This window comes from Salmo salar, chromosome ssa12 (assembly GCF_905237065.1).
Source record: "Salmo salar chromosome ssa12, Ssal_v3.1, whole genome shotgun sequence".
Taxonomy (NCBI): Eukaryota; Metazoa; Chordata; class Actinopteri; order Salmoniformes; family Salmonidae; genus Salmo; species Salmo salar.
Window position 1 is genome coordinate 12,887,501 of NC_059453.1, and position 15,000 is coordinate 12,902,500.

Sequence of the window (15,000 nt, forward strand, 5' to 3'; positions counted from 1 at the left end):
ATCTCCACCCCGCTGATCCTCAACACTGGGGCCCCACAAGGGTGCATTCTCAGCCCTCTCCTGTACTCCCTGTTCACCCATGACTTCATGGCCATGCATGCCTCCAACTCAATCATCAAGTTTGCAGACGACACTACAGTGGTAGGCTTGATTACCAACAATGACGAGACAGCCTACAGGGAGGAGGTGAGGGCCCTCGGAGTGTGGTGTCAGGAAAATAACCTCACACTCAATGTCAACAAAACAAAGGAGATGATCGTGGACTTCAGCAAACAGCAGAGGAAGCACCCCTCTATCCATTTCGACGGGACAGTAATGGAGAAGGTGGAAAGTTTTGAGTTCCTCGGCGTACACATCACGGACAAACTGAAATGGTCCACCCACACAGACAGCGTGTTGAAGAAGGCACAACAGCGCCTCTTCAACCTCAGGAGGCTGAAGAAATTTGGCTTGTCACCAAAAACACTCACAAACTTTTACAGATTCACAATCGAGAGCATCCTGTTGGGCTGTATCACCGCCTGGTACGACAGCTGCTCTGCCCACAACCGCAGGGCTCTCCAGAGGGTAGTGAGGTCTGCACAACGCATCACCGGAGGCAAACTACCTGCCCTCCAGGACACCTACACCACCCGATGTCACAGGAAGGCCAAAAAGATCATCAAGGACAACAACCACCCGAGCCACTGCCTGTTCACCCCGCTATCATACAGAAGGCGAGGTCAGTACAGGTGCATCAAAGCTGGGACTGAGAGACTGAAAAACAGCTTCCATCTCAAGGCCATCAGACTATTAAACAGCCATCACTAACATTGAGTGGCTGCTGCCAACATATTGACTCAACTCTAGCCACTTTAATAATAAAAAAATGGATGTAATAAATGTATCACTACTCACTTTAAACATTGCCACTTTATATAATGTTTACATACCCTACATTACTCATCTCATGTATATACTGTACTCTATACCATCTATGCCGTTTGGCCATCGCGCATCCATATATTTATATGTACATATTCTTATTCATTCCTTTACACTTGTGTGTATAAGGTAGTTGTTATGAAATTGTTGGATTACTTACAAACTCAATGAAACCCACCTAAATTATTTTCAGTGATTTCAAATAGTCTTTGAACCCTTTATTACTGGTTCTATACTTCTGTTGAGTCAGATGATCAAATCCACCTGGAGGAAATCACAGAGATCTGTCATCACACCGTGTCTGTTCTTCAGCTGGCCGTGCACTATACGATTTAGCTTCCGTTTTTTAGAGATCGGAGATAAAATCCCCATGTCGTTGCTTACTGGTGTGAACGGGTCAGAGATGCAATCTGAGGTCTCCTGATCCCGTCTTTGAGCCTTCCCAGACGTGCCGATATTTTCAAGCATATCTGATTTTATCGTCATTAAATCTGTAGTGTTCTTGTAGTGTGAGATGTGCAGCGACAAGTTTTGAGAACGGTGATCAGCTATAGCCAATGAGAGCTCAGCAGAGAAGAAGCCAGTGGGTTGACGACGTTGCATCGCATCACCCAGAATGTGTAAACTCCCCAAGTGTCAAATCGTTACAGCTCTGTTCACTAGCAACGTTATTCAATTCAAAATGTATGTGAATATCTGACTGAAAACGTTTATGAGTCTGTTTTAAGCCACAGCTCGTAGCTACGTTAACAATCGAATCCCATCATTGTTTTTAGAGAGAACAGAGTGGTATGGAGAATCCTCTGGACCAAGTGAAGAGTCTTGTGGTGGGTGACCCCTGTCTGTGCCACATGTTTTATTGTGCTCACCACTATGTCGGCAAGACAAACAAAACGACATTACGCTGCCAACATCAATTCACTACCTTAGTACTTTGTTTGTGAAACCATAAACCATTTTCACCAGAAACTTCATTCACAACTAATCTATCTCCCTCAGATCATACTCAGACCGGCCTCGCCTCTCTTGCCTCATGAATGATGTCATCACTGATTAAAGAGACAGCACACGCATTTATCAAAGCAGCTACTTCTGTGCAAATGTTGTTGATCAGTATAGTGAAATAAGTGCCACATGGAAACAAATTGTTTTTCATGAAAATCAGTCAAAACAAGCTCAATGACTCAATGTCACACACACTCCTATTGAATAATATGCATTCACCTTTACTGTGAACAGGCCAAGGCTACATCTTGATTTACCCAGTTCATCAATAGAAATGTAATGTTCAAATAAATGATTACTATTATGTTGTTATGTAGTTATATTGGTAAAAACAAAGTCAAATTGATTTTATAATTGGTTAAAAATACTCTGAAAAATGTTGATGTAAAAAAATAATTCTAATGTAATGATGCCCAACGAATGAACAGAGCAGAAGGTGAGCTTGTCTGTCTGGATCAAGTGTCATTCTGTGACTTTGGCTGATATGCCTTATTTTTTTTTGCCGTGGTATCTTTTTGGTATTCCTTCTCCAGAACACAAAATGTCGCTTGGCTCTCCAATTCTATGTGTTGGAAGAATTTCCTGTGTCTCTCTATGGGCCATGTGGCCAGAGACTCTCCTGGAATTTTAGAGTTTTTACGACCCTTTACACACAGGGTGGATTGGGGGGAAGGTAGGGGGTGGTGGTGCAAAAGGGAGCGGGGGTCAACTGTCCTCCCTGTACCAAAAGAGTAAGATTCATACCTACCTTCTCGAAGTCAAAATTCAGAGGGAGGGAGAGAGAGAGAGGGAGAGAGAGACTTAGATTACCTACTGGCAAAGACTCCAGAACAGCAGCTGTTTAGATTCTCTCTCTCTCTCTCTCTCTCTCTCTCTCTCTCTCTCTCTCTCTCTCTCTCTCTCTCTCTCTCTCTCTCTCTCTCTCTCAGCTCCATGTTCCACTTGGCTTGGTTTCAGAAGCTATTCAGAGAAGTCAACACCCTAGAGAGAGAGAGAGAGAGAGAGAAGTGAAGGAGAACCAAAGGGGCGGGCATTAACAGGCTGAGACTGAACTTCAGATAGAGAAAGAGGGAGCGGACAGAGGAGAGCAAAATAGTTGTTTTTCTAAGCCCACGTGGCTCACACAAAGACGTGTCTCACGAAAAGAGAGGGAAGATTTTTTTTTTTGTTTTCTTCTATTCATTTTCTCACTACGGATCATACGGAATAAAAACCTTGTTAAACTGGGATTGTCTTCAATCTGAATTAAACTGTAAAACAGATTTAATCTGAGACTGACTCGTCTTGTGGGACTAATTTTATTAGGATCCTACTAGTTGTCTGGTGTGGATATAATACCAGCCAGTCTTTGAGATGGGGTCCAGAACTCTTCTACTTATTCTGGGTGAGTCTAACGTTGTATATCTTTGGAACTTGACTAGCTGTGTGTTTGTGCGTACGTGTGTGTGGGGTGTGTGTGAGTGTGTGTGTGTGTGTGTGTCCGTGAGAGAAAGTGACAAAATGAGAGAGGAGGTATTTCATCATTCATTGTCAGTTATTGTTGAATGGCTACAGAATATTCCAACCATGTACCAACCATGTACCAACCATTTACCAACCATGTACCAACCCTGTATACAGTGGGAATGTTCCAACCCTATCTAATACATGTATAAACTACGAGACTATATGCAAGACAGTTTCTAGACAGTTTTAGTGTGTATAGACAGTTTTAGTGTTTATAGACAATTTTATGTGTGTATAGACTATATTAGTGTGTATAGACAGGATTAGTGTGTATTTAGAAAGTTGTAGTGTGTATTTAGAAAGTTTTAGTGTGTATATAGACAGTTTAAGTGTGTGTATAGACAGTTTTAGTGTGTTTATAGACAGTTTAAGTGTGTTTATAGACAGCTTTAGTGTGTATAGACAGTTGTACTGTGTTTATAGACAGGTGTAGTGTGCATAGACAGTTTTAGTGTGTATAGACAGTTTTAGTGTGAATAGAGAGTTTTGGTGTGTATATAGACAGTTTTAGTGTGTGTAGACAGTTTTAGTGTGTATAGACAGTTTTAGTGTGTTTATAGACGGTTTTAGTGTGTTTATAGACAGTTTTAGTGTGTATAGACAGTTTTAGTGTATATAGACAGTTTTAGTGTGTATAGACAGTTTTAGTGTGTATATAGACAGTTTTAGTGTTTATAGACAGTTTTAGTGTTTATAGACAGTTTTAGTGTGTATAGACAGTTTTAGTGTGTTTATAGACAGTTTTAGTGTGTTTATAGACAGTTTAAGTGTGTATAGACAGTTTTAGGATGTATAGACAGTTTTAGTGTGTATAGACAGTTTAAGTGTGCATAGACAGTTTTAGTGTGTATAGACAGTTTTAGTGTGTTTATAGACAGTTTTAGTGTGTTTATAGACAGTTTTAGTGTGTATAGACAGTTTTAGTGTTTATAGACAGTTTTAGTGTGTATAGACAGTTTTAGTGTGTTTATAGACAGTTTTAGTGTGTATAGACAGTTTCATTGTGTATAGACAGTTTTAGTGTGTATAGACAGTTTTAGTGTGTATAGACAGTTTTAGTGTGTTTATAGACAGTTTTAGTGTGTTCATAGACAGTTTTAGTGTGTATAGACAGTTTTAGTGTGTATAAACAGTTTTAGTGTGTATAGACAGTTTTAGTGTGTATATACAGTTTTAGTGTGTTTATATACAGTTTTAGTGTGTTTATAGACCGTTTTAGTGTGTATAGACAGTTTTAGTGTGTTTATAGACAGTTTTAGTGTGTATAGACAGGTGTAGTGTGTTTATAGACAGTTTTAGTGTGTATAGACAGTTTTAGTGTGTATATACAGTTTTAGTGTGTTTTATATACAAGACTCCCATGAAGTTATAGTGTGACGTTATGAGTTGACGTTAAAGTAACATTCTCACAACATACTGCACTTGTTTTATCCTGTTTTAGATGTATCCTCTGTTTAAACATTTAAACTCTTACAATAACACTGTTAAAATACCAATGTGATCATTTCTTGTCTTTTATGTTGGGAAAAACAAATTGTACAATTATATGTGGACATACGCTCCATAGTTGTACAAGTATACATGGTTATACTGTACTTTTCATAATAAAACATACTTGAAACAAGAAAAAGCATGTTAATTGTGAAAACAATTTCGTTATTGATTTTTACATTGCTTCTCCCTGTCTCATGTTGACGTTTGTCATGAATCTTGACCTGGAGGCAGAACTGTGCGATTTCCTCTAGATATGTCAGCTGCAAAGTCAGAATTGGCTGTGGAAAATAATGTTGTTTTATGGTGTTAATTTAAGGGAAGGATTAGCAGTGTGGTTAGGGGTGAGGTTAGGATTAAAATCGGACTGTATTACTTTGTGCCTGTGCCAGCTAGGGAATACTTTGCTGAACTGCCTCCAGGGCAAGATTCATGACAATAAATGCCAACCTGCCTCCAGGGCAAGATTCATGACAATAAATGCCAACCTACCTCCAGGGCAAGATTCATGACAATAAATGCCAACCTGCCTCCAGGGCAAGTCTTCCCTGTGGCTCAGTTGGTAGAGCATGGTGTGTGCAACGCCAGCGTTGTGGGTTCGATTCCCATGCGGGGCCAGTACAATTTTTTTTATGAAATGTATGCATTCACTACTGTAAGTCGCTCTGGATAAGAGCGTCTGCTAAATGACTAAAATGTAAATGTAAAATATACAGTTTTAGTGTGTTTATAGACCGTTTTAGTGTGTATAGACAGATTTGCAGTTCTCAGAGGTCAGCATTTATTATATTATGCTACCGATTGCATTTTAACGTTGTTATGTTGTTTTATGTTATAATGTGTTCAGTTAAGTTCAGATAATATCTTAATATACATTATCTACTATGTTATGTTATTCTATAAGTTAGTATATGTTATGTTATGTGTTACTGTATTTAAGGTACGTTCAGGTAGTTATGTTATGGATGTTATGGATGTAGTACTATGTTCAGGTAGTTATGTTATGGATGTTATGGATGTAGTACTATGTTCAGGTAGTTATGTTATGGATGTTATGGATGTAGTACTATGTTCAGGTAGTTATGTTATGGATGTAGTACTATGTTCAGGTAGTTATGTTATGGATGTTATGCATGTAGTACTATGTTTAGGTAGTTATGTTATGGATGTTATGGATGTAGTACTATGTTCAGGTAGTTATATTATGGATGTTATGGATGTAGTACTGTGTTCAGGTAGTTATGTTATGGATGTGGTACTATGTTCAGGTAGTTATGTTATGGATGTTATGGATGTAGTACTATGTTCAGGTAGTTATGTTATGGATGTAGTACTATGTTCAGGTAGTTATGTTATGGATGTAGTACTATGTTCAGGTAGTTATGTTATGGATGTTATGGATGTAGTACTATGTTCAGGTAGTTATGTTATGGATGTTATGGATGTAGTACTATGTTTAGGTAGTTATGTTATGGATGTTATGGATGTAGTACTATGTTCAGGTAGTTATGTTATGGATGTTATGGATGTAGTACTATGTTTAGGTAGTTATGTTATGGATGTTATGGATGTAGTACTATGTTCAGGTAGTTATGTTATGGATGTTATGGATGTAGTACTATGTTCAGGTAGTTATGTTATGGATGTTATGGATGTAGTACTATGTTCAGGTAGTTATGTTATGGATGTAGTACTATGTTCAGGTAGTTATGTTATGGATGTTGTGGATGTAGTACTATGTTCAGGTAGTTATGTTATGGATGTTATGGATGTAGTACTATGTTCAGGTAGTTATGTTATGGATGTAGTACTATGTTCAGGTAGTTATGTTATGGATGTAGTACTATGTTCAGGTAGTTATGTTATGGATGTTATGGATGTAGTACTATGTTCAGGTAGTTATATTATGGATGTTATGGATGTAGTACTATGTTCAGGTAGTTATGTTATGGATGTTATGGATGTAGTACTATGTTCAGGTAGTTATATTATGGATGTTATGGATGTAGTACTATGTTCAGGTAGTTATGTTATGGATGTAGTACTGTGTTCAGGTAGTTATATTATGGAGTTATGGATGTAGTACTATGTTCAGGTAGTTCTGTTATTTATTACTGTCAGAATGTCTCTGTTTCCAGGAAGCAACACAGTAACAGGACTGACACTAGTTGGCTATCTGCAGGGTACCTCCAAGAGTCAGATCTGGGTTCAAATAGTACTAGATGTAATTAAAAATACTTTATCTGGGCTTGATTGAGCTTGCCTGGCATAATTGAACCAATTGAATAGTGTCTACAGTACAAACCCTACCCATATGGCACTTCAGACAGGTTGGAAATGAAAGCATCTGAAATGTTTTAAATAATATTTGAACCCAGGTCTGATATGAGTAGAGATTTCTCTACTCTCCTCTCTACCTCTTAGACTAGATTGATGACAGAGAGAGCGACAGAGAGAGGGGGGGAGGGGTGAAGAGCGGGGGGATAGAGAGGGGGAGGGTTGAAGAGTAGGGTGATAGAGAGAGTGGAGGGAGGGGGTGAGAGAGAGAGGGTGGGAGGGAGGAGAGAGGTGGGAGGGGGAGGGACGGAGAGAGAGGGTGGAGGGGGAGAGAGAGAGAGGGTGGGAGAGAGAGACAGGGGAGGGAGGAGAGGGGGAGATGGTGGGAGAGGGGGAGGGAGGGGGAGAGAGCGAGAGAGGGTGGGAGAGAGAGAGATGGGAAGGGGGAGAGAGTGAAAGAGAGACGGGGAGAGGGGGAGAGAGAGTGAGGGTGGGAGAGAGAGATGTGGGAGAGAGAGCTGCCGACAAAATCATGAGATGAAATATATAGAGAAGGAGTTCAAGGGAATACCTACACTCTTAGAGAAAATGCTTCCAAAAGGGTTCTTTGCTGTCCCCATAGAAAATACATTTTGGTTCAATGTAGAACCCTTTCCACAGAGGGTTTTACATGGAAACCAAAAGAGTTCTATCGTGGAACCAAAAAGGGTTCTTCAAAGGGTTCTCCTATGGGGACAGTCTAAGAACCCTTTTTGGTTCTAGATAGCACCTTTTTTTCTAAGTGTGTAGTCAGTTGAACAACGTAATGTAGTCAACAGAAATGTGTCTTCCGTGTTTAATGAATCAGAGAGGTGCAGGGAACTGACTTAATCTACATCCACGTCTCAGGGAGGGACAGAGAGGGTGGCAGAGAGGGAGAGAGAGAGGAGGTCAAGAGAGATGAAAAAGGACAGACAGACAGACAGACAGACAGACAGACAGACAGACAGACAGACAGACAGACAGACAGACAGACAAAAACATTTTGAATGAGAGAGAGAGAGAGGGATGAAGGAGGGAGAAAGAGAGAGATGAACTCTGACACGGTGTCTATTGTTGAAGGGAGGTAGTCTATATATCACTTCATAAAGACCCTCTGTGTGTGTGAGGCCTGCTGTCTAACCACAGTCTTTCAGTTATGATCACACCCTCAGACACACACACACACACACACACACACACACACACACACACACACACACACACAAACATACGCACACGCACACACACACACACACACACACACACACACACACACACACACACACACACACACACACACACACACACACACACACACGCATGCAAACACACACACACACACGCGCAAGCAAACACACACGCACGCACGCAAACACACACGCACGCAAACACACACACACACACGCACGCAAACACACACGCACGCAAACACACACACACACACACACAACCCCCCCCCCACACACACACACAGTGTCCCGGAATCTGCAGAACTAGAACTATACACACTCAACAACACATCAGTACAACCAACTAATGTCAGTATTATTGTGTTTGTGGGTGTCTCTCTCTCTCTCTGTCTCGCTGTCTCTCTCGCTCTATCTCTCCCTCTCTCCCAATTCAATTCAAAGGGCTTTATTGGCATGGGAAACATATGTTTACATTTCCAAAGCAAATGGAATAGACAATAAACAAAGGGGAAAGTCTGCAGCATCCGCCCTCACCCTACTTGAATCTGAAGTCAAATGTCTACTGTTAGCTAATGATCTGGTGCTTCTGTCCCCAACCAAGGAGGGCCTACAGCAGCACCTTGATCTTCTGCACAGATTCTGTCAGACCTGGGCGCCTAGAGTAAATCTCAGTAAGACTAAAATAATGGTGTTCCAAAAAAGGTCCAGTTGCCAGGACCAGAAATAGAAATTCTATCTAGACACAGTTGCCCTAGAGCGCACAGAAAAGACCTGGGGTCCGCTCAACCACCATGAATTCACAGAATTGGAACGACAACATATTCAGACTCTGAATTCAGAATTCTGCAAAAACATAATTTGTGTACAACGTGAAACACCAAATAATGCACGCAGAGGAGAATTAGGACGATACCTGCTAATGATCAAAATCCAGAAAATAGACGTTTCCTACAGAGAGATTAACCTGGAGAAGCTATTTTTACACCGTTACAGCACTGCATATAGACATAGACATAATATGACATTTGAAATGTCTTTATTACTTTGTCACTTTTGTGAGTGTAATGCTGGATGTTATTTTCTGATTGTTTATTTCACTTTTGTTTATTATCTATTTCACATGCTTTGGCAATGTTAACATATGTCTCCCATGCCAATAAAGCCCTTAAATTGAATTGAAAAATACGAGTGAAACAGAAAGGGCAAGAGAGAGATAAGGGTGAAAAAGAAGAGGAGTGTGAATCAGAGAGAAAGGGGTGGGCTCTAACAGAAAGAGAAAGGGAGAAAGGAGAACAAAATAGTCGTTTTTCCAACCACGAGGCTCACTGAGAGAAATGTCATTGTCTTTTTCTTCTGTTCATGTTATCACCATAGATCATACGGAATAAAAACCTTGTTAAGCTGGGATTTTCTTTCATCTGAATTCAACTGTAAAACAGATTTAATCTGAGACTGATTCTTCTTGTGGGACTAGTTTTATTAAGATCTTACTAGTTCTCTGGTGTGGATATAATACCAGTCTGTCTTTGAGATTGGGTCCAGAACTCTTCTACTTATTCTGGGTGAGTTTAACCTTGTATATCTTTGGAACTTGACTATCTCTCTCTCTCTGTGTGTGTGTGTGTGTGTGTGTGTGTGTGTGTGTGTGTGTGTGTGTGTGTGTGTGTGTGTGTGTGTGTGTGTGTGTGTGTGTGTGTGTGTGTGTGTGTGTGTGTGTGTGTGTGTGTGTGTGTGTGTGTGTGTACAGTATGTGTGTGAGAGAGTGACAAATAGAGAGAGAGGTGGTATTTCATAATTCATTGTCAGTTATTGTTGAATGGCTATAGAATATTCCAACCATTTACCAGCCATGGAAATAGTGTGAATGTTACAACCCTATCTAAGATAAATAAATAACATTATAGAAAGTTTTAGTGTGTATAGACAGTTTTAGTGTGTATATAGACAGTTTTAGTGTGTATAGACAGTTTGTGTGTATAGAAAGTTTTAGTGTGTATCTGTCACGAATGTAGCCGTGTTGAATAGACCAAAACGCAGCCGGGATATGTATGCTCATCTTTAATTATATTTGAATAAAGTGAACACGGGAAAACAATAAACAAGAACGACTAGTAACAGTTTTACAGGCTATACAGATACTTTAGCAGTGTAAAATAAACAACCCACAACCCCAGGAGAAAAAAACACACCTAATAAATGACTCCCAATCAGGAACAACGATATCCAGCTGTTCCTGATCAGGAGTCACAAGACTAACACAGAAACAGAACAACTAGAAACTACATACAACACACTTCTGCCACGTCCTGACCAAATACTAAACAACTACTCCCTCTGCTGGTCAGGACGTGACAGTATTGACAGTTTTACTGTGTATATAGACAGTTTTAGTGTGTTTATAGACAGTTTGTGTGTGTAGACAGTTTGTGTGTATAGACAGTTTTAGTGTGTAAATAGACAGTTTTAGTGTGTATAGACAGTTTTAGTGTGTTTATAGACAGTTTTAGTGTGTATATAGACCGTTTTAGTGTGTATAGACAGTTTTAGTGTTCATAGACAGTTTTAGTGTTTATCGACGGTTTTAGTGTGTATATAGACAGTTTTAGTGTGTATAGACCATTTTAGTGTGTTTATAGACTGTTTTAGTGTGTATATAGACAGTTTTAGTGTGTATAGACATTTTTAGTGTTCATAGACAGTTTTAGTGTTTATCGACAGTTTTAGTGTGGATAGACATTTTTAGTGTTCATAGACAGTTTTAGTGTTCATAGACAGTTTTAGTGTTTATCGACGGTTTTAGTGTGTATATAGACAGTTTTAGTGTGTATAGACAGTTTTAGTGTGTTTATAGACCGTTTTAGTGTGTATATAGACAGTTTTAGTGTGTATAGACATTTTTAGTGTTCATAGACAGTTTTAGTGTTTATCGACAGTTTTAGTGTGTTTATAGACAGTTTTAGTGTGTATAGACATTTTTAGTGTTCATAGACAGTTTTAGTGTTTATCGACAGTTTTAGTGTGTTTATAGACAGTTTAAGTGTGTATAGACAGTTTTAGTGTGTATAGACAGTTTTAGTGTGTTTATAGACAGTTTTAGTGTGTATAGACATTTTTAGTGTTCATAGACAGTTTTAGTGTTCATAGACAGTTTTTAGTGTTTATCGACGGTTTTAGTGTGTATAGACAGTTTTAGTGTTTATCGACAGTTTTAGTGTGTTTATAGACAGTTTTAGTGTGTATAGACCGTTTTAGCGTGTTTATAGACTGTTTTAGTGTGTATAGACATTTTTAGTGTTCATACAGTTTTAGTGTGTATAGGCATTTTTAGTGTTCATAGACAGTTTTAGTGTTCATAGACAGTTTTAGTGTTTATCGACGGTTTTAGTGTGTATATAGACAGTTTTAGTGTGTATAGACATTTTTACTGTGTTTATAGACCGTTTGAGTGTGGCCTTCCCTGTAGCTCAGTTGGTAGAGCATGGTGTTTGCAACGCCAGGGTTGTGGGTTCGATTCCCACGGGGGGCCAGCACAGAAATAAAATGTATGAAATTCTATGAAATGTATGCATTCACTACTGTAAGTCGCTCTGGATAAGAGTGTCTGCTAAATGACTAAAATGTATATAGACAGTTTTACTGTGTATAGACGGTTTTAGTGTGTATAGACGGTTTTAGTGTGTATAGACAGTTTTAGTGTGTTTATAGACAGTTTAAGTGTGTATAGACAGTTTTAGTGTGTTTATAGACAGTTTTAGTGTGTATAGACAGGTGTAGTGTGTTTATAGACAGTTTTAGTGTGTATAGACAGTTTTAGTGTGTATAGACAGTTTTAGTGTGTATAGACAGTTTTAGTGTGTTTATAGACAGTTTTAGTGTGTATAGACAGTTTTAGTGTGTATAGACAGGTGTAGTGTGTTTATAGACAGTTTTAGTGTGTATAGACAGTTTTAGTGTGTATAGACAGTTTTAGTGTGTTTATAGACAGTTTTAGTGTGTACAGACAGTTTTAGTGTGTATAGACAGTTTTAGTGTGTATAGACAGTTTTAGTGTGTTTATAGACAGTTTTAGTGTGTATAGACAGTTTTAGTGTGTTTATAGACAGTTTTAGTGTTTATAGACAGTTTTAGTGTGTATAGACAGTTTTAGTGTGTATAGACAATTTTAGTGTTTATAGACAGTTTTAGTGTGTTTATAGACAGTTTTAGTGTGTATAGACAGGTGTAGTGTGTTTATAGACAGTTTTAGTGTGTATAGACAGTTTTAGTGTGTATAGACAGTTTTAGTGTGTTTATAGACAGTTTTAGTGTGTTTATAGACAGTTTTAGTGTGTATAGACAGGTGTAGTGTGTTTATAGACAGTTTTAGTGTGTATAGACAGTTTTAGTGTGTATAGACAGTTTTAGTGTGTTTATAGACAGTTTTAGTGTGTTTATAGACAGTTTTAGTGTGTATAGACAGTTTTAGTGTGTTTATAGACAGTTTTAGTGTTTATAGACAGTTTTAGTGTGTATAGACAGTTTTAGTGTGTATAGACAGTTTTAGTGTGTTTATAGACAGTTTTAGTGTGTTTATAGACAGTTTTAGTGTGTATAGACAGTTTTAGTGTGTTTATAGATGGTTTTAGTGTGTTTATAGACAGTTTTAGTGGGTATAGACAGTTTTAGTGTTCATAGACAATTTTCTGTGTTTATAGACAGTTTTAGTGTGTATAGACAGTTTTAGTGTGTATAGACCGTTTTAGTGTGTATAGACAGTTTTAGTGTGTATAGACAGTTTTAGTGTGTATAGACAGTTCTAGTGTGTATAGACAGTTCTAGTGTGTATAGACATTTTTAGTGTGTTTATAGACAGTTTTAGTGGGTATAGACAGTTTTAGTGAGTATAGACAGTTTTAGTGTGTATAGACAGTTTTAGTGTTTATAGACAGTTTTAGTGTGTATAGACAATTTTAGTGTTAATGGACAGTTTTAGTGTGTATGTAGACATTTCTTGTGTTTATAGACAGATTGGCAGTTCTCAGGGGTCAGCATGTGTTGTTATATTATACTAGGCTTTGTTATGTTGTTTTAATGTTATAATGTGTTCAGGTTAAGATAATATCTTAATATACGTTAGCTACTATGTTATGTTATGCTATAAGTTAGTATGTTATGTTATGTGTTACTGAATTTAAGGTACGTTCAGGTAGTTATGTTATGGATGTCATGGATGTAGTACTATGTTCAGGTAGTTATGTTATGGATGTTATGGATGTAGTACTATGTTCAGGTAGTTATGTTATGGATGTTATGGATGTAGTACTATGTTCAGGTAGTTATGTTATGGATGTAGTACTATGTTCAGGTAGTTATGTTATGGATGTAATGCTATGTTCAGGGTATGTTCTGTTATTTATTGTTGTCAGAATGTCTCTGTTTCCAGGAAGCAACACAGTGGCAGCATTGACACTAGTCTATCTGGAGAGTCTCTGAATGAGTCAGAGCTGGGTTCAAATACTACTCGATATCATTGCATATTGTTAATCTAGACCAATAGAATTGTGGCCACAGTACAAACCCTGCCCATATGGCACTTCAGACAGGCTCGAAATGGAAGGATCTGAAATGTTTTAAATAATATTTGAACCCAGGTCTGATATGACTACAGATTTAGCTACTTCTACTGTCTACTTCTTAGTCTAGAGACTGGGAGGGAGAGAGGGAGAGAGAGAGAGATAGAGGAGGGGAGAGAGTTACTGACAAAAACATGAGAATTAAAAATTGAGAATGAGAAGGGGAGGGAGAGAATGAGTGGCAGAGAGTAAGAGAGAGCAAGACAAAAGCAAGAGAAAAGCAAGACAAAAGGGAGACAGAAGGGGAAAAGGAAAGACAAATAGAGACAGGCAGACAAAAAACTAGAGAATGAGAGAGACATAGAAAGACAGACAGAGAGAAGAGAGAGAGAGAAGAAGGAGGGAGGAAGAGAGAGATGAACTCTAACACTGTGTCTTTTGTTGAAGGGAGGTAGTCTATATGTCCAGCCAGACCTCCTGTGATACAAGTCGCTAATCGATTTCCATCCATGTCTGAGGACGTCGGGAAATTACTTGGAAACCGGCCACTAGGGGCAACAGTGAGCACTGTTACCTTCAAGTAGGGGGGTTCTACTAAGCTAACATCATGGAATTGTTTTAAGATGGTCATACCAAGGTGATTTAGCTATTTGTTAGGACCCCTTTATTTAAAAACATATACAGAAATGATTTGATAAAATGGCCTTAATGCCATTAGCCCATAGAAACGCATAATAGATTCATACATGGAACAACAAATAGCCCCCCCAAAAAAACCTAAAGGAAGTTTGTTCTGAAGTGTCTGGACGTTTGGAACAAATTCGAAATTTGATGTTTGAGAAACATGGGTAAACGTCTAATTCTGACGTGAGACTGTGAGACCTTGTTGATATATTACTTCATAAAGACCCTTTGAGTGTGTGTGTGTGTGTGTGTGTGTGTGTGTGTGTGTGTGTGTGTGTGTGTGTGTCATAAAAACCCTCTGTGTGTGAGGCCTGCTGTCTAACCACAATCTTTCTATCATGATATCACAC

The 15,000-nt window shown here is 38.6% G+C and overlaps 1 protein-coding gene across 1 annotated transcript in view; it reads left to right on the forward strand.

Annotated features, from left to right (window-relative positions):
- The first annotated feature begins 2,956 nt into the window (after positions 1–2,956).
- LOC106566240 (adhesion G protein-coupled receptor E5) overlaps positions 2,957–15,000 on the forward strand; it is a 41,471-nt gene continuing 29,427 nt past the window's right edge. The window contains exon 1 of the mRNA XM_045690736.1: positions 2,957–3,313. Coding sequence (XP_045546692.1) covers positions 3,283–3,313 — 31 coding nt within the window. The 5' untranslated portion in view covers positions 2,957–3,282. The remainder of the gene's footprint in view (positions 3,314–15,000) is intronic.